Source organism: Apis mellifera, linkage group LG13, assembly GCF_003254395.2.
Source record: "Apis mellifera strain DH4 linkage group LG13, Amel_HAv3.1, whole genome shotgun sequence".
Lineage (NCBI taxonomy): Eukaryota > Metazoa > Arthropoda > Insecta > Hymenoptera > Apidae > Apis > Apis mellifera.
This window is the reverse complement of record NC_037650.1, coordinates 1,209,767-1,230,442: the sequence shown is the minus strand read 5'-3', so window position 1 is coordinate 1,230,442 and position 20,676 is coordinate 1,209,767. Positions and strand designations below refer to the sequence as shown.

Here is a 20,676-nt window from a genome sequence, read left to right as displayed (position 1 = left end):
TATTGCATTTTTGCTAGATTGAAATATTTTAAATTATATATAAGTTCAAGTATCATTTCTTTAAAAGCAGCACTACTACAGACAGCATCATTAAAATTTAGAATCTTCATTTAGTTTAATGAATTCAATGACTAAAAATAATGGGAGAATATTTTACATAGAGAATTTTTCTAAATAAATTGGCAAGCATAAATCTCACGAGCAGTAAGTTTTTTTTTTTATAACTGATTTATAATATATTTGAATTTATTTTAAAAATATAAAAAATAAGAAAAAGGAATATTAATATTTTTATATACATCTTGAAATATTTAAATATTTATTATCAAGAGAAAAATGTAATTATATTTATTAACATTATAATTTTAATTTTTTTGTATAAGATATAATTTTTGATTTCTATTTTATTTTCAGATCGGTAAATATTTTATTTTTCTTGTAAATTAAAAAGTTAATTCACTGTATGAGAAAATATGATAAGGATGAACCTTGAATATTCATTATATAAAGTATTATTGTAATATTGTAATAAATATCCTTGAATGATCACTTATTTGATCATTAATATCGTTCATCATATGCTTCAAAATAGGAATATAATAAAACATGAGAACATGATAATTTACTGTGCTAATTGATTATTAGAATCATATAAAAATTGATCTTTTAGATTAATTTTCTAACTCTGAGCATAATTATTATTATGATTCAAAATCGTACCATTAATATATTTATTATAAATTTTAAAAGAAAGCTTCTCATCTTTAGAATGGAATTTAAAAAAAAGTGGTTTTTACTTATATTTTTTACTTTATCTTTAAGGAGTAATAAAATCCTTGTAGTTTTTTTCAATGTCTAGATCAATATAATGTGATAAAGTTTAAAATAAAGCGACGAGAAATTGATCATTCGGGAGTAAACTTCTTCCTATTATATTCTATATAAACAAATTCACTCATGAATCTGCAGTGTGAAGACTCTGAGAGAATATTTTCTGATCACAGACTGATCTTATTAATACCAGTAACAAGTTACGGCTTTAGTGCCTGTTACTAATTAGAACGGCTATAGGCAGGAAACGCACAAACTGAGAATAATATTTAAATTGTCTAGTTAAATAGTGAGATTAATTCGATGATAGCTTTGCATCAATCTTGAAGAAATGTCTCTTTAAGACAACAAAATATGTGAATATTCCAGATCGATCCATCTCTTTTGACTCAGAGCTAAATTAACATCATACTTATAGCATAAATTATCAATTATCATAAATTATCAACCTAAGAAACGCAGTTAGATATCGTTAGTAATATATATGTAAAAATTATAAAAAAAAATTCTGTTAACAGAAACAAAGAAATGAACTTATTTTTCATAAATTTATATCCCTGTGCATAAATGTTTTTTTTTCTATAATTTTTTTATTTAATTATATATTTAATTATATTTATTTATTTAATATTTTTAAACAAATTTGTTTGCGGCCATTATATAGTACTGGATAATTTTTCTTCATTAAAAATATTATTGTGTCACCAAGGTATATATTTAAAAAAATTAAAATTCTATTCTGATATAATACCAGTTATCAATTTCATTTCATTTTTGATATAAAAGATTTATTTGTCACAAATTTATTTGTGAATCTATCTTAAACCATTACAATTTTGGCATTGAAAGGGATTTTATTAGATTTTGTTAGAAATGAAGCCTGGTTTTTTAAGTTTTATTTCGGAATTTCTTCTTGAAAATGAAAAAAAAGATAATTACATTTGATCTAAAGAATCAATAAATATAAATATGTGCGCGGAATAGACGCATGAGTTGGACAGGATTCATAGATCCCAAATTCTTACACAATCAAAGCTACTTTTTTAAATAATAATTTATTCACTATGAAATTACTCGTTATCAATAGAAATATATTTAAATAATAACATAAATCATCTATTTCTTCAGAAATTTTTTGATACCTTTTTGGAGATAATATTCCTATTAATATACATTCTTACTATATAGACTAACCTACTAATCTAACAATATCATAAAATTAAATTAATATTTTTTTTTAAAAAATATATATTCGTAATATATATATTATTAAAATGTATGTAATTTTTACCTCTCAGAAATTCTTGCAATATGAATAATTATTTTTATTATATCATCAATTGATTTTTCTGGACTTTTTTTCATTTCTTTTTTATTTATAAATAAGTTCTAAGTAATATTCTTTTTTATAAATATTTAAAACAATAAAATACTAAAACAAATTCTTCTCATTTGCATTAATATATATTCTTTTAATGCGCTTTTTTAATAGATAAATGAATATTGTTTAATTACTTAAAGTATTACTACAACTACTATTAATAATTAGATTCTGGATATTTGAACAAATACATCTTTATATAATCTAATACAAACAATAATCTCTTCAAACAAATATATCTTTATAAGGAAATTATTGTAGAAAAATATAATAAGAAATGCATTATAAGAAATTTTAAGTGAACGAAATATAGTTAAAAATATAATTAAAAATAAACTTTAAAATCTAATTAAAGTCGAAGAATAAATTTTTTCATCTTTCATTACTCAAATACTTTATATATTTATGATTAAAAAAATATTATGCAATTTATGTGTATTATGTCCATCTGTACATTTATAATTTAAATATTATTACTTATAAATATTATTTATTATTTATTAAATATTATATAGTTAATAATAAATAAATTTCTTTCATTTTGTATTGCAAAAATATAAAAAATGAATAGAATATAATTTGAAGTTATATATAGTTTCATATTAAAATATTTTATTTAATATTTACATTTGATTTTCAATATAATATACTTTATAATATATTTTCAATATAATAATAATAAATTTTATTTTATATTATATAAATATATAAATATATAATAAAAATGTATAATTAATTATAAAATTAATGTTTATAAATTTTATTTTTAATTTTTATTGTTCAATCTGGGAATTTTCACGTGTTAGCAGATATGGTTTTTTAGAAGTAGGACATAAAAATGTTTCAAATACTGGAATCCAAGTAGTAGTTTTATTTCCAATTGGTTGTAATAAATTATTCCATAAAGCATTCGCAACTAAAAATAAATACAATAATATTTGTACGATTATTAACAAAGATTATTTTGTGTAGTTCTATTTTTTTTTACTTACATACTGCATTCATTTTTTGACTTATGTGAAAACAATCAACAGAAAGATATGATAGATCACTAAATCCATCCTCAGCAAGCGGAATTTTAATATTACTAATGCCTGGTGAAACAATAATAGTAAAGTCTTCTCTGTTAAATTCTGGATAATTCGCGACTTCCTCTTGCAGTTTCTGCCATCTATAAAATAGGATAAAAGTATAACAAAAATTATATTTTGCTTATGCAAAAAAACATATCTATTATTTAAACAATTATTTTAGACTTAATTTAAATAAAATAAGAGTATACAATATAAAATAATTAAAATTTATGATATTATATATTATACTTTTAGAATAATTCTTCTTTTTCTTGTTTTTTAATATTTTTATTAAAAGATACTATAAAGAATAATAATTATATTTATGAACAAAAAAATATATGTCTTCAAATTTTCATGAAAAAGTGAAGATAATATAATATGGTTTTTATGTAGATTTTATGTTTTAATCAAAAACTATTAAAAAAAAATTCATAATTTCTAAATTAAACTTTATGTTAATCTAAACTATGAACCTACTTATTATTTCATAATATTCCTCTCTCTGATCTCGGAATTGTAAAGCAAATAAACATGAACATTCGAAAGTGGTCATCATATAGCATTTTAATGAATTCCTTCCTTTACGAGTAACAACAAGTTCCTTTAAATGAGGCACTATTACCAGTGATACCAAAGTACGTGGTAAATTATCTCTTAATATCCGAAAAGTATTGATTAAATCAATTCTGTGTTCTTCCAAAATTGACCATGGAGGAACTGTACATATATTGGTACAAAAGTCATTGGCACCTATCAGCAGTGAAATGAACTATAAAATATTAAAATGGATTTTGTTATATTTTTACTTAATATATACATTAACAATTGATATTTTATTAAAAAAATCTAATTAATTCAAATAGTTTTGATCGATATTTAAATAGTATTTATATACATAATTATTAAATCAAAAATGAATTGCAGAATTTTTACGATTTAAGTATATTTAAGTAAATAACTTTTCAATTGTCATGAAATCTTCATATAACGTTCATTTTGATATAAATCTTAATCAAAATTAGTTATATTAAAAATATATATAATGATTTTGTATATAAATTTCAATGATCAATTTTTTTCTATCTTTACTTGAATAATAAACTTAGTAATATTATAATAGTAATAATATATTATAATATATTATAATAGTAAATAATGTTATATTAATTATTACAAAAAGTAAAATATTTTAATAACTTCATAAATTAATTATATATAATATATGTGTATACTATATTATATCTTGATATTTAGTAACAGTCAATTTTATAGATTTATAGTAATTATTTTAATTAATATAGAAAATACCTTCCAATGTTTCTTTATATTTATTCTCGTGTCTCTTTTCATTTTATTGATTAAATATTTAGCCATAAAAGGCATATCTCTAGACATTGCAGAAATTTCAGCGACATTCAATTGCGAAGTTACCTCAGAAGTTTGTCCATCTCCAAGCGCATAGCCTATTAATTTGGGATTGAATTCCTATATGTAAGAAAATTTGATCAAAAATCTATCAAAAGCTTTCTATTTTATCAAGAAACATTGAATAAGAAAAATTTTAATTTAGTATAATTTAATTTCAAATAAAATTAATAATTTAAATATTGTAATTGTGAAAATAATTATTCGTAAACATTGAAGTTACAAACTTTCTTTAATGTTTAAAATATAAGAATTATTTATATTTTTGTAATAATTTTTTTTTTTGGCTTTTTGTATATCAAATATTTTTTTCCATATATTATTTTTTTCATTATGCTTTTTAATAAATATTATATTCCTGGATTTTACATCATAATTCATTTAACCATTAAATATTTCCATATAACTCATATTTATATCATGGTATTTTCAAAATTGTTTCAAAAATTATAATATATTAAATGAATTTTGAATTGTGACTAAAAATTTTTATTAAGATAATATTTTTTTATACTTAATAACTTTAAAAATTCCATAACATACTTTGAAGATATTCGGCAATGTTAAATATGTCCTCCAAATTTCTTCACCACCGATACTAAATGATGCACCTCTATTTTCAATAGATAATTCTAATAAACTAGTTGCAAAAATTCCAACTCCAGCTGTCAAGGAATCACCCATCGCAGCAATAACATCTATATCTCCTGGTCTTAAACGATGAACTGAATCGGGAATAGTAAAAGATCTAGCATCTATAAAGATTAAATTAAATAAAATAATTAATTAAAACTTTAGAATATTAAAACACAATAATTTTAATTATTGTATATAGAATTTGATGATATAAATATGATTTGAATATGATTTAAAAATGTGAATATTTTGATAATAATAAGAAAATTTATTTAACTACCTGTCACGTTGCAAGGAAATGGAATATCTGTTAGAATTTCTTCTTGAATTTTTTCTTCGTGCCGCGCTGTAACTCTTTGTTTTGTGCCTTTTGTAAAAAGAAATTATTAATGATTCATAATATTTTAATGAAATAAGAAATAATCGTCAAATAAGATATATGAATATAATCGTCAAATAAATATATGAAATATTATAATAATTTAAAAAAAAATAAATATCTATCACTAATAAAATTTAATACTATTCATCCATTTAATAAATATCTCAAAACATTATAAATTCTTAATACATTCCAAATATCAATAAAATTCTACTTTTTATTAAAATATTATATCAAAAAACAATGTTTCCTTCTATTTTTATAAAAATTTGCTTTTTTTCTCATTTTTTCTCCAAGACATTGATTTAGATTTACATATTCTTCTTTTAATAAAAAACAAAAAACACAAAATGATAAAACTATCTGAATACGTACCAATACTTCGAGTAATCCAATTACGAAATAATCGATATCTTTCCAGATTTGCCGGTGAATCTAAATACGTTTTTTGAGAACTAGATAACACATATAATAATTGTAACAAAAAAAACAACCGTAATTTTTCCATCATTCGTTTTAACAAATAACTAATCAATTAATAAAATGTCTTCGTAATAATTTTCTATTCAATTATATTTCTAGAATTATAGATACTGAATGCATTCGAAAGCTTCTTTTCTTATACGACAGCTGCCGCGTATATTGTATATATTATAGTAGAAATTAAAGATAAAAAATAGTCTTACGTTATATTGAATAACAAAAAATTTATTTACAAAAATAAATATTTATAAAGAAAAATAAATATTTATAAAAATATATAAAAAAAATATCTATAAAAAAAATTAATTAAGAATCTCTGTATATAAAATGTATATGATTTTATACATATTTATATATATACATTTTATACATATTTATGACTGATGTTTTTTTTTTAATTTAATTTAATTTTAATCATTGTAATGAAAGGAATATTAGAAGATGAAAAACTGAAGATGGAAAACTTCTCAGATATAAAATTTTCATTTTAATTTTTTTTAATTTCAATTTAATTTTTAATTTCTGAAATATTGATAAAAACTTTTTGGTTTAACTTTATATTGAATCTTTTTTATGCGTATGATGTATATATCAATATGTCATTTATCAATTGTTCATATGAATCATAATGTTCGTATTCATGCTTATGACAAATATTCGTATTATAATAGAAATCTGTTAAATGCATATATTTGTGTGAGTATATGTGTGTTAAATGCTTCTTCGATTTTTTATAATGTCAATATGTAATTGCGTGGAAGGATCAAAGCATATTACAATGAGCAGTTTACAATGAGATATTATTTAAATCAGATAAGTATGAGTCAGTAGTATAGCTAAATCAGTTGTCAATCAATTACAAATAGTTACAATTAAATCACAAATAGTTAAATTATTACTCATTCATTCCTATATAATGTAAACAATTATACATCTTAATTCTATAATCGTAGATGATTCTAAGAATAATGCCATGAGACATGTCATTTATACAATATTCAAAGTCATTACGTTAGACTTTAATATACTCTATATTTTGTTTCTATTTTAAACAAATTTATTATTTTTTATTATTATTGCGTTTTTAGTTTTTAGTGTTTTTATTATTTATGTTGGTTTTTTATATATAAAAATGCAGTTTATTTTGTACTTTTACATGTGAATTGGTTATTGAGCATGATCATTGTTTCGTTTCTGTTTTCTTTTCCTTTTTTTGTTATGTCGTGCAATGTAATATAATGAGCCTAGTGTAGTAGAATAAAGACATTGGATTCTAACGTAATTTATTCCTATTATTTATTCCTTTCATTAAACATATACTTTCTTATTGTATATTCTTTGTTATTAATTAAATTATTTTACAAATTTATTCTCTAATAACTTAATTAAATGTATAACTTTATAATCCACAATTAACTATATAATTTAAACTTGCTGTGTGTTTGATTATATTAAGTTAGAAAAGTTTTTTCTTTTAGTTTGTCTTATAGTATTTAAACAATAAATTAGATTTTTTATTTTTAACATAAAATAAGACAAATTCTTTTATTTTTGTTTTATAATAGATATATAATATAATAGATATATAAACAATAAAAATAAAGAATTTATTGATTTCATATATAATAAAAATGAAAAAATACTTAATATAAATATTTCTTTGGACAAGTTTATGGATATTAAAACAAAAGGATTTTTTTTTAATTAAGTGAAAATTTATTTTACATTATCCTTCATATATTTTAATCATAAAATCATAAATTATCATGTGACCAATTTTGATTATGAGTCAATACATCACAATACATCAGAACGTAATATTCTTACATTTATGTTAATTTAAATTTTTTTTAAAAATAAAATATCAATTTAAAATATTCAAGTCGTAAAAAATTTTATTAACAAAAATTCTTAAAAGAAAATGTACTAAACTATAAGAAAATGTTTTGAAAAAATATTTAAAATAAAGAAAATATTTTAAATACCTTTTTTAATTTTAAATTATATGGAAAGTTGTTAAACGAGACATATAAAAATAAATATAATAGATAAGAAAAGTATATTTATGTATTATATTTATATTATTAATATATTAATGTTAATGATAATAAACGTTAATAAGAAATAATTTTCTTAATAATAGAAATCATTTGATATTATTTAAGAAAATGTCATAAATGAATAATTTTTATAAAAACTTTAGCTTCAATATTTATAGAGTTATACAAAATTAATTTATTACAATATTTTATTACTAACAAAGTTTTTATTTTAAATAATCAAGAGTAAAATATACAAATAAAAGTTTACATATGTCATTAAATAAATGAATTCACGAAGTTTTAGGAGTTTTTTTAATTCGAAGTTGAAAAAATTCAAAGTTAATAACATTATTTTAATGGATTGTTTAATAAATTCAAATAATTCAAAATTTAAAACAAGATTAAAACATTAGAATTATTCTTTAGTTTTCTGAAAATATTTTAATTTTTCCTTAAATTTTATAAATGCTTATCCCTTCTAAGATTTTTTCTGTTCATTTCAGAAGATTGCCAATAAACGATTACATAAATGATCAATAATAGTACGAATTACTGATGATTGTGCAATATCTTTGATTGTGCAATTTAAGAAAATTTCAGAAAAATTTTAAGAAATAGATAGCACAGAGTTCGCTAGAATATTGACCTATGATATTTATAATAAATTTTCTCAAATATATGATAATGCTAATTGTTATTAAGATTGGAATAAATGGAAAATATTATCTCAAGTTCAAAATCATGTTCATTTGAACTACTTTGAAGTGTATCTAAAAGATATACAATTTTAACAATTTTTAAAATATTTCTCTTAAAAATTATCTCACGTAAATGTCTTAATAAATTTTATATATATGTAGAATGTCCCAAAAATGTGGGAATATCTATTAACTACAGATTCTTGAAATAATTTCAAGTAACATTTTCTTTTACATATTATAAGCTGAATACGAATAAATCTAAATAACTTGTATCAAAGAAAATATAACAAATATTTTTTTATTAACAAAAAATTATATTAAATTACATCTTATTTAGAAACAATGAACAAATTATTTTTTATTCATAGAGAACGAATAAATCGAATTTATTCATCAAAATTTGACAAAATAATTAATATCAATTTGTATATTGTAATATAAAAAAAACAAATATAACTTTTCTAACAAATGAACGATAAATAATACATATTTGGAAAAAATAAATAATACATTATAATGTATATCAAATTAAAAAATAATTAATTAACAATTGATATATATTATTATTAGTTTATATTAAATTAAAAAATAATTAATCAAGTAAGTAGATAAAATCAGTTATTTATCAAAAATTCAACTCAAACTTTGAAAGAAACTAATTTTTGATTTGAATGTAAAAAATTAAACTGATCATAAATAAAATATCATTGAAAAGTGATTTAAAGGAAATATATTAGATCAACTATAATATTATTCACTTTACATCAATACTAATCTTTTAGTTCAATAAGAAATTGAATTAAATTGAATTTAATTCTTTTTAATTTTTCTTCCTCATTATTATATTTTAATGCTGAATAAGTGAAAAAATAAAATGTTTTCATACTTTGATAATGAAAAATGAATTATGTTAATGAATATAGTATGCACAATTATATGCTGTTTCTCACAATAACTGTATTTATATAATTATATTCAGCTATTAAACAAAATAAATCATCGTAAGACAATGATTTTTTATAATCATGCATATCATACAATTCATTACTCATCAAGATAGAAAAATATTTTCATCCATTTCGATCAAATTTCATTATCCATTTAGTTATACAATCACGAGTTCAAAAATTTAAATAAAAATGTTTAATGTTAAAATAATAATGTGAAAGAAAAATTAAATTTATCTCTTATAGAAATAATTAATCATAAGTTAATATATATTATATTAATAACCATGTAAGAAAATGAATAATGGATATGTTAATTCGATGATACATTATCTTTGTATTATTTTTCAGTTATGTTTTATTTATAATAAGTTTAGTATAAAAATGTGACAAAAATTAATTCAATATTAAAGAAGCACAGGAACTCAGTAGCACATTTCAAAACTCAAGTTAAATTTTTAATGAGTGATTGATTCTATCGATTTTTTGAATTGTTCTTTAATTTAATATAATATCATTTATTTTTTGTTCCAAATTATTATTATATACTATTTATTAATTAGAAAAGTTTTATATTTATTTTTTTATATCAAAATTTAACATTTTTTTTATTCACTTTGAATGACGAATAAATTCAATTTATTCGCTTTAAATAATTATTATAGTTAATTATCCTATTTATTTTTCTTAAGATAATAAAAATAATAGTAATAAAATAATAAGAATAAACCTAATTTAATATATTTTTTTAATATAAAAAAATATTTATTATACTTAATATAATTTTTTCGACATATATTGTTAGATTAGTTTATACATAATAGTGTTGCATCTAGAATAATCTACGCTTTCTGATTAATCATTGTTTTTTTCTTATAATTCATTAATAAAATTATAGCGAAAATTTTTGCAAAGAAAAATGTTGTTCAAAATCTCGAATTATTCACATATTTGGATGATCTATATATTAATATATAATGATATATAATTATACATTTAATTGATTAGCTTATAATAATCTTCAAAATAATTGAAACTATTAGTATAGTTATTATTATATTTATTTTAAAAAAAGCTATAGATATTTATTTTATTTTAGTTCTATTATATTATATTATTCTATTATATAATATTATATTATATTATATACTTATTATCTATTAATATTACATAATATAAATAATACCATCTAATATAATTATACACAACTTTTACATACTATATCATTATTTACATTTTTGTTTTTTCTAATTATATTACAATATCTATAGAATAGTAATAATTGCATGCAACTCGTATGAAATATTTATTTCTTTCTTTCTCTTTCATATTTTCTTATCTTCGTCATTATTTTTTACTGCCATTATGAATGTTAAATGTGTTTGCGTCAATAATATACATTTTCAAACATACAAAAACTTTTTGTAACATTAATTTTTTAAAGTGAAACTTCTATTTTTACATTTAACTGGTCAAAAACTATTGATAAATAAGAAATAAAATAAAGTTAAAAAAAAAATAAAATAAGATAAAGCTTTTGTGTGAATTATTGTAAAAAAAATTGAGAAATAATTTTTTAAATATTTAATAATAATATTTAATATCTAACATTTTTAACCATTTGATGTTACATGTATATATATATTTATAATACATATGATGATATGTATTACTTCAAAGAAAGAAAATATTACAAAAAAATACTTTCTTTTGAAATAAAAATACTTTTTTTCAAATTTATCTCTAAGTATTTGCTATGATTTAAATTTACATAAATACACGTAATAATCCTGGATACAGATTGATTACATTATATAATTAAAAAAAGTAATAGAAAATATGTGTGTCTTAAAAATGAATGAATATTGATATTGAGAAATTTTATTCGTATTTGTTTATAATGATATAGAAAATATTTAATATTTTTCCATTTTTATTTTTAAAGTTCTAAATATTTATCCGTTAAATTTATTTTTATTTTTTATGTTCTAAATATTTTTGATAATAACAACAAATTATTATCTTTTTTCTATTTATATTTTTATTTATTATTTTATATTTTTTTTCTTCATTTTTATGATGTATATAAAATCCTCGAAATACAAGCAAAAGCAAGTAAATGGTGATGCTAGTGTTTTTGAAATTTTTGCCGCTGCCACATAAGAAATTCGTAAATGCAGTATGATTTTCACAAACAATATCGCAGCGTTTCAAAATGTTATTTTGGTAAAAAAAGGTATATACAGAATCTTTAATATTTGACTAAAGAAATTATAAAATGTCCCATAAATCTATTAACAAAGTTTATTTAATAATTTTTTAGATAACTTTTTTTTTCTCTGTGAAAATTTTCATTTTAGCGTTAACGAATTATTAATGAAAAACACTGTTTAATGGCAAAATATGTAGAACTATTGTTATGATAGTGACATTGATTGAATTTTTAAACTCGAATAAACAAGTCAATATATGTTGAAAATAATTTTTCCTTTTGTTTGTAGTTTATTCATTATAAATAAGATATAATTTGATATAATATTTGCTCAATAATTATTCAAGATATTTGTTTCGATACATATTATTTTTTTTATCATAGAGTGGTAGATAGTAATCTACATATTGTGCAAGTATTTTTTTATTAATATCTCCTTAATAATGCCAAAATTTTTATAAAAAAAAAAAAAAGAATTAAAATCATTTCAAAAATTCACTTATCAATCGATAAAAACTGACACTTTTATATACTTATGTTATGTTTCTTATTATGATATGTTTTTAATTATAAACATTTATGTCATATTAATTTGTAATATTTTTTTTATATATATTTTACTATATATCTATAATTTGTACTTCTAATCATATGAATTTGAATTGTTATATTAAAATTTTTTGCTTTATATTTTTTGTTTTATTGCTTTATATTCAAAGAACATATATCGTGTTATATTTTTTTTAATTTATATCATATTTCTAAAATATTATTTAAATTCAACATTTTGATTCATTTATATAATTCTTAATTTGTCACTAATAAGAGAAAATATTTTCTTAAAATTATTCGTTACAGTTAAGATAGTGTTGTTAATATTCTATGGATCAATTATGTTTTCTATGACTCAAGTAAATAAGGAAGAATGCGACTATTATCAAAACCTAAATCTTGGCGAAATATATTATATTTACAATCCTAGATATCCATTACCATACTCTGGATCAAAATGTACATGGACTATCACAAGTTATCATCGAATTAATTTAAAGTGTTCCTTAGTTGAATTTTCAGAAGTAAGATCAAAGTTTTTATTATATGATCAATTAATAAAAATAATTGAAAGTAAGAAAATAATTTTCTCACAGAATAAAAATTGCAACGCAGGCAGTTTAACTGTTAAAAAGAATTTCGCTAACAAATATTGTGGTAATATAACATTGAATATAGAATCCACATCAAATAAAATGACTGTAATACTAACACCACCAGGTAGATTTTTCTGTGAAGTACGACCAATAAAAAGAGTAAAAGATTCTACAAATTGTAATTGTGGATGGAAAAATCCTGTATGTATATATTTATTTTATTTAAAGTAAGATTTTCAACAAATTAAATCCAAAAAATAATTTGAATTTTTGAGTTAAATTAAATTAAAATCGATGGAACATTTTCAATTTTTGCTTAATTACATTCAATAATCAAAAACGCGATATAACTTTCTTTTTTGTATTACCATTTATATTTTCCATTACGTATTGACCTATAAATCGATTCAGAGTTTTTAAAATTGTACATTTTTATTCATTAGCAACTTTTGAATCAGTTACTACTAACACAGTACATATATTTGTGAGATTAACTATTTCGAGTTTCAAAAAATTTTTAAAATTTTTTTCTAATGATATTTCGTAGATTCGTTTTTCTAATTTCACTTTGTTTTTATTATCGCATGTATTATCAAAACGCTTCATAAATTTATACTTGTTACTTGTTACGAATAAGATCGATTCGCGAAAATTTCTCAAAGATCACTCAAAAATCTCTTCTATTTGAAGATGAAAATTAAATTGTATTTCGTTCATTCGCTAAATTTAATTATTAATACAATTAGAATTCATTAGTGTCTTTCCATTCTAAATATTTTTTTAAAACAATTTTAAAACAATAGTCAAAGCAAAAAGATCAGAATCTCAACAATCGAGCAAAGAACATTTTAAGTGAGATTTTACTCTCTCTAATTCAAACTTTTCATATTCACATATTCTTCCCTCATTCATATTTTTACATTCACCATTAGTTCCGTTATCATAATCGGTATAAGAATTACTATATATGAAAAAGAAAAATATTTTTTAATATCATTTTTCGATTAATCAAAATAGAAAGAAGATCTTTCATTGACTTTCAGTCTAGAATCGTTGGTGGAACTAATACAGGAATAAATGAATTTCCTATGATGGCTGGTATTAAACGCACTTATGAACCTGGCATGATTTGTGGAGCTACTATAATATCCAAACGATATGTATTAACAGCAGCACATTGCATCATAGATGAGAATACTACAAAATTAGCTATCGTAGTTGGTGAACATGATTGGAGCAGTAGTAAGTATAAACTGCAAATATACTTTGTATTTCTTTACTAAAGTGATCTTTAATATCAAGAAACAGAAACAAACGCCACAGTATTGCATAGCATTAATAAAGTTATTATACATCCAAAGTATGACATCATAGAAAAGGATGATTGGCAAATAAACGATATAGCACTTTTGAAAACAGAAAAAGATATTAAATTTGGCGACAAGGTTGGACCTGCTTGTCTACCTTTTCAACATTTTTTAGATTCTTTTGCTGGTTCTGATGTTACTGTATTGGGTTAGTATATATTGGTTATATTTTCTTTATATACATAATATTACTTTATTAACATTTAATGAAATTAGGTTGGGGTCATACGAGTTTTAACGGTATGCTTTCTCATATTTTGCAAAAAACTACATTAAATATGCTTACACAAGTAGAATGTTATAAATATTATGGCAATATAATGGTTAACGCAATGTGTGCTTATGCAAAAGGCAAAGATGCATGTCAGGTAAAATTGTCTTTGAAAGATAAATTAATATTTAGATAAATTTTCTGTGAATTTAATAATGTATTGAAATATTTATCTAATAAATAGATGGATAGTGGTGGACCAGTTCTATGGCAAAATCCTCGAACTAAACGACTCGTAAACATAGGAATTATCAGTTGGGGTGCAGAGTGTGGTAAATATCCAAATGGTAATACAAAAGTTGGTTCTTATATAGATTGGATCGTTTCACAAACTCCAGGTATGAATAATATAAAATATATAATAGAAAATATCATATATTTGTGTAATTTTCATAATTTTAATTTCAGATGCTGAATATTGTGTCATCGAATAAAATATTGTAATCGATTTAAATCATTACTTATAGCAAATATTCATTAATTTCGTTAATGATGTATTGCATTTTTTGTTAAACAAATTTTCTTATAGATATAAAAGTTTCATATAAATGTAAAATGTATATTTTTATATAAACATTTCAAATTAAGATTCATCGATTCTTTAAATTAAATTTCGTTAATTCGTTAAATTTAAACATGATATACATTTTACAATTTTAAATTTAAAATTAATTTATTAATATATATATATATATTACATATGATTAAACATTGCTATTTTAAATTAATGTGTAAAACATTTGAAATTATATTTCTATAATAACAAATATGATTTGAAATCTTAAATAAAATCCATAAGGAATTTGCTTGAGTCATATTTTCTTATACGATTTGATAATTATATAATGTGACTTCTTTTCTGTATATGATTAAATATCATCTTTCTTGGAACTCGCATTAAATACATACAAAAATAATTTGAAATTAATTATGCAATTAATAAATGAATTCAAAAATAAAGATATACTTATTTTAAACGATTATTACGAATATATGTGTTATTACGATATACGAATATATGAATTCATACATTTCAAAATTTAAAATTGCAAATATATGAGATATATACATTTAAAATTTAAAATTACATATCGTGAACATTCATGAATAAATATAAAGCATAATTAATATACTTAAATAATGGAAGATATAGTTAATTTGCGATTGTCATATTTTCATTTTATTACTTCATATATTGCGTCTTTTATACTACGCATTTATTTCAATTTTAATTATAAAAACTAGAAGATATCAAGAAAAAGAGAAAATTTTTTTTTATCTGAATTACTTAATATTATATCAGATTGCAAGAAATAAGAAGTATTATATGTATCTTTTATCAGTGCAAAATTTTTTAAAAAATATTTTTCATTGATTTAAAAGAAAATGTGTAAAAAATTATGAATCAAGTGCAAAAATTTTGGAAAATTTTTTAATGAGTCAAGATGTAATGAGACATAAACTAGTAGAAATGATTATTATAATATTGATAAATATAATATTTTTTTTTTCTATATTTTCATTGAAATATCATGAATTTAGAAAAAAAAAAAGAAAATTTGATCAAATGAGATTTTATCTGACATAAATATAGTTACTTTCTCAAAGCAATATGTATGATTCGCAAAATACACAATCATATTATACCATATTTCTTGAAAAAAAAATTTTCCCGAAGAAAAATCCTGAAGAATCTAAAATCCTGATTTAAATCCTGAAGATATTCGATCTTTGAAAGAAATTTCAAACAATTCAAGAATGTATTTCATTTACTCAGATATACTAAATCAAGCAATTTCTCATTACTCGACTCAATATTCATAATAGACGAAATTCCGATACATATGGAAATTTATTGTTATTCACACAAATATATAAAGAAGAAATAGAAATAAAGAAACAAGAAAAAATAAAAAAAAATGTTAATTCACGGCATGATCAAACCATTCACCAGTCCATTATAAATCATTCCAAAGAAACTACTTGTGTTCGAAAATAAAAAATCATCAATTATAGGAAATTAAATAAAAAAATGATAGAAAATATTTTTCCCAAATATTCTTGATCGACTAAGCTATGTACAATATTTTACCAATATTTTTAATTTAGTTCTGACGAATTTAATTATTCAATGTTTCGTTTATTGAGATTATATTGTTATTTACAGATTTAGATCTAAAAAATCATAAATTAAAAAAATATATTTTCCAAATTTTGGAATTAGAATTTAAAATAATAACCGGATAAGTATGAATTCATGAAAAAATCATGCGAATATTAAATTATCTAATTTCTAAAAAAGTTGTGAAAATAAATAATCCAATAAAATAGATGTTATTAAAAGAATAATAAAACCGCATAATTAAAGAGAAATTAGAATATTTTTAGACATAATAGATTTTGGTATAATAAATAATTTGCATCATTTTTTTGCAATATTATAGTATGTATTATAATTATATAAATATTATTGAATTTGTAAATTTTTTCTTTTAATCTTTTAAATTTTTTATCTTTTAAATTTTAGATCGTACTTTATGTAAAGATTGTAATTTAAATTATTCATATAGCATATGATAATCATGAAATATTATTTCCATAATTTGTTTATCATACTAAATAAACTTCCGCTATTTAATACCACACAAATGAATATAATAAATGAAAATTAAATAATATGTAAATTTTCTGTGTCATATTCTAAACTAATGAAGTAATGAAAAGATCGAGTTGATATAGGAATAGGATAGTCCACATAAATGATTACCTTCACATTATGTATAAATGTTTTTTAATGGTTAAATAAATAATTATTCTAAACTAATGAAGTAATGAAAAGATCGAGTTGATATAGGAATAAAATAGTCCATAAATGATTACCTTCACATTATGTATAAATGTTTTCTAATGATTAAATAAATAATTAATTAAAAAAAAACACTAAAAATTTAAAACATTTTTTAAAGATAGATTAGACCAATCTTTTTTATCTATTCTATAAGATATTTATAAATTTGTTAGATATCTTTAAAAAGTAAATTCTAAAACGATGAAAAATATCATATAGATATATATTTCATAAAATGTATTTAACAATAAGTAATATAAGTTTTATTATTTAACAATGAGCGTTATAAGTATTTTAACTTTAGATTAGAGAGTAAGACAATTGGAGAACGAAAACGATGAAAAATAAATATAAAAATATTTCTAAAGTTCAATATAATGTAATATACAATGTATATAAATATGTATATAAATATCGTATAATGTAATTATGCAATATACTTATTACATTTAAAAAAAATGTATCACTTTTTGAAATTACATAATTACATAATTTATTATTTAACAAAGATTTATTTTGAATAAGTTATACCATTTTAAAATATTCGACATTATAATGATTACGTATCATTTCGTTTAAAATCATAAATAAATTGTCATATTATATTTAATTTGCTAGAATTCAGAAGCAAATCAAAATATCCCTTAAAATTTCTAATAAGAAAGATTAAAAAGATTGAATTTTTATACATATAAATTTATTTGTTTTAATTTTCATATATATATATATATATATATATATATATATACGAAAATCTGAAATACTAAAGATACTTGATTCAATTTGAATTCAGATCGGTGCATTGAACATAATGATTGACAAATTGACAAATTTCATTTGTACTATTTCTTATTCTTATTCAAAGAAGAATAATTAATTATAATAGAAATGAATATCATATATTAATACCATGAATTAATATTATAATTAATAAAAATACATAAATATTGCAATTTTTTATATATCGTCTCGAATAAATACAAATTTATTAATTTCTCTCTACTTTTATTTTATATATACTAATGAATTAACTAAGATCAGGAAAAAACAATACTATTTTTGCAAAAAAAATTATTCACTTAAGTTTTCTTAAACCTAACACAAATATAAGATTCGAGTTCAGATATTACTATTTCATTTTTTTTTATATTTAGCTTCTTTTTTAACATTCATGATTAATATTGAATTATTAGCAATCCTATTTCATTAATATATTATTGCGCAATCGATAAATCTGAAATTTGATGAAATTAAAAAATATATTTAAAATAGTAAATTTTTGAAATATTTTTATATGAAATTTATGAAAAATTATATGATACTAAATAATAATCGAATATTAAAATAATTTTATTTGAAAAAATAAGTGAATAAAAATATTATCAATATGCATTAGCAACATAATACAAAAACGAAAAATGCTTACACAGATTTTTTAAATATAAAATATGATATTAATTGTAATGAAATGAAAATGTAGATATTAAATTTCAATTATTATTTATTTTTCAGTAAATTTCAATCATTATTTACTTTTCTCATATCAGAATAAAAAATTTTTGAGTACAAATAAAATAAAGACAAAAATTTTTCAACTGATATATTGATTTGAAATTCAAATTGATTCAGGTATCATTAGTAACTTTTTTATATCTATAAATAATTAATTAACATATAAAATAAAAAAAAACAAACCTGTGAGTAGAAAACACATTCAATTTTAATTCGAAATCTTATAGAAATATATTCTGATTCATGCCTATGAACTTTGGCAAATAAACAAATTAAGCTTCATATTGCGATTCATCTATGGATTTAAATAAAATATTTGCAATGATTTATTTATGAATTTAAATATAATGTTATTTTATATTAATATAAAATGCTTATAATTTAATAATTTAAAATACTATATATAAAATACTATATTAATTTAAATATTTATATCCAAGTCTTATCCAAGATATGTTTATATGAACTTTTTTCATGATTTTGGATTTTTTTGAATATATTTAAAATACATTCTCCAAAGATATCCCGAATTTTTATTTTTAAAAATCATAGAAAACAGCAATTTTCATTCCTTGTTCGCAAGCATTCATTATTGCTCGCGAGATTTATAAATAGTTTACTTCGAAAAATTCCTGGTATGGAAATTCTTTTTTATTATTATCTGTCATCAATTTCTATGAAAACAACAAAGAATGAAGTTATCTGAGAAGATTGCCGTTTTTGAGAAGAGTTTAATCGACACTTATAATTATATATTTTTGATCCACTTCAATCTGGTTGGAGCCCGATTCCAAGAATGATATATTGTAGACATGGCTGAGTTAACGACAACTAAACATCATTCTAATTCGAAGAATTTTCCTCTAACTTGAAGAGATGTCACGAGTCAGGCACTGACCGCAATATTATTGGTTGTTATCGTGCCCCACTAGAAAACTGTGATCCTCCCAAGTGAATTAGGAAAGAATTTTCTAAAGACACAAATTTTTCTTGGGAACTAGAGTCTAACTATCTCTCGTTGTGAATACGTCGTAGTTTGACTGCCGAATACAATAAATAGATAGTTTGTAACATATTGTGTCGAACACAATTATCTATTGTGACATTGTGAGAGATCCAGTTCTCTTATAGGCACGCGTATTGTATTTATAATCGCACTAATATAGTTCACTTATCACAAAGAAATACATCACAGTCATACATAAGCATCAGCATTCTACACACACACATATACACACACACACACACACACACACACACACACTTCAGTGAAAGAGCATTCGGCAGAAATATAATACATGATTTAACAATTCATTCATTATTCACATCATTTTTTGAGAATACAATTTTTTATAATTATTTGAAATTAGAATATTATGTAATTATTTATTATTTCCAATCACAAATATTTCAT

At 20.3% G+C, this 20,676-nt stretch overlaps 2 protein-coding genes across 4 annotated transcripts; one reads left to right on the top strand and one right to left on the bottom strand.

The window, feature by feature from the left end:
* Positions 1-2,960: 2,960 nt before the first annotated feature.
* LOC552829 (phospholipase B1, membrane-associated-like) lies at positions 2,961-6,355 on the bottom strand. 2 transcript variants are annotated; one of them, XM_026444743.1, is made up of 7 exons: positions 6,107-6,355; positions 5,630-5,716; positions 5,257-5,468; positions 4,597-4,773; positions 3,762-4,057; positions 3,205-3,383; positions 2,961-3,128 (listed from the first exon to the last, which is right to left on the bottom strand). In XM_026444743.1, the coding sequence occupies exons 1-7, from the start codon at positions 6,240-6,242 to the stop codon at positions 2,986-2,988; spliced, it is 1,230 nt and encodes a 409-aa protein (XP_026300528.1). In that variant the 5' UTR covers positions 6,243-6,355; the 3' UTR covers positions 2,961-2,985. The 2 variants fall into 2 exon arrangements, with proteins under 2 accessions (XP_026300528.1, XP_026300529.1); XM_026444744.1 differs by having other exon boundaries at positions 2,991-3,128; positions 3,766-4,057.
* A 5,730-nt stretch (positions 6,356-12,085) lies between these two features.
* On the top strand, positions 12,086-15,708 carry SP34 (serine protease 34). Of its 2 annotated transcripts, NM_001011584.1 has the most exon segments (8): positions 12,086-12,140; positions 12,975-13,192; positions 13,265-13,465; positions 14,308-14,506; positions 14,567-14,779; positions 14,848-14,999; positions 15,087-15,240; positions 15,311-15,708. In NM_001011584.1, coding segments are annotated over 8 exon segments (1,218 nt in total). In that variant the 3' UTR covers positions 15,337-15,708.
* Positions 15,709-20,676: the final 4,968 nt, after the last annotated feature.

Coding starts and splice junctions, on each gene's coding strand:
- LOC552829 (XM_026444743.1), bottom strand. CDS start 6,242: ATGATGGAAAAATTACGGTTGTTTTTTTTGTTACAATTATTATATGTG. Junction 5,469..5,629: donor ATTTCCTTGCAACGTGACAG/GTAGTTAAATAA, acceptor TAATCTTTATAG/ATGCTAGATCTTTTACTATT. Junction 4,058..4,596: donor ATATAAAGAAACATTGGAAG/GTATTTTCTATA, acceptor AATATTTTATAG/TTCATTTCACTGCTGATAGG.
- SP34 (XM_026444525.1), top strand. CDS start 13,010: ATGTTTTCTATGACTCAAGTAAATAAGGAAGAATGCGACTATTATCAA. Junction 13,466..14,307: donor ATTGTGGATGGAAAAATCCT/GTATGTATATAT, acceptor ATTGACTTTCAG/TCTAGAATCGTTGGTGGAAC. Junction 15,000..15,086: donor AAGGCAAAGATGCATGTCAG/GTAAAATTGTCT, acceptor TCTAATAAATAG/ATGGATAGTGGTGGACCAGT.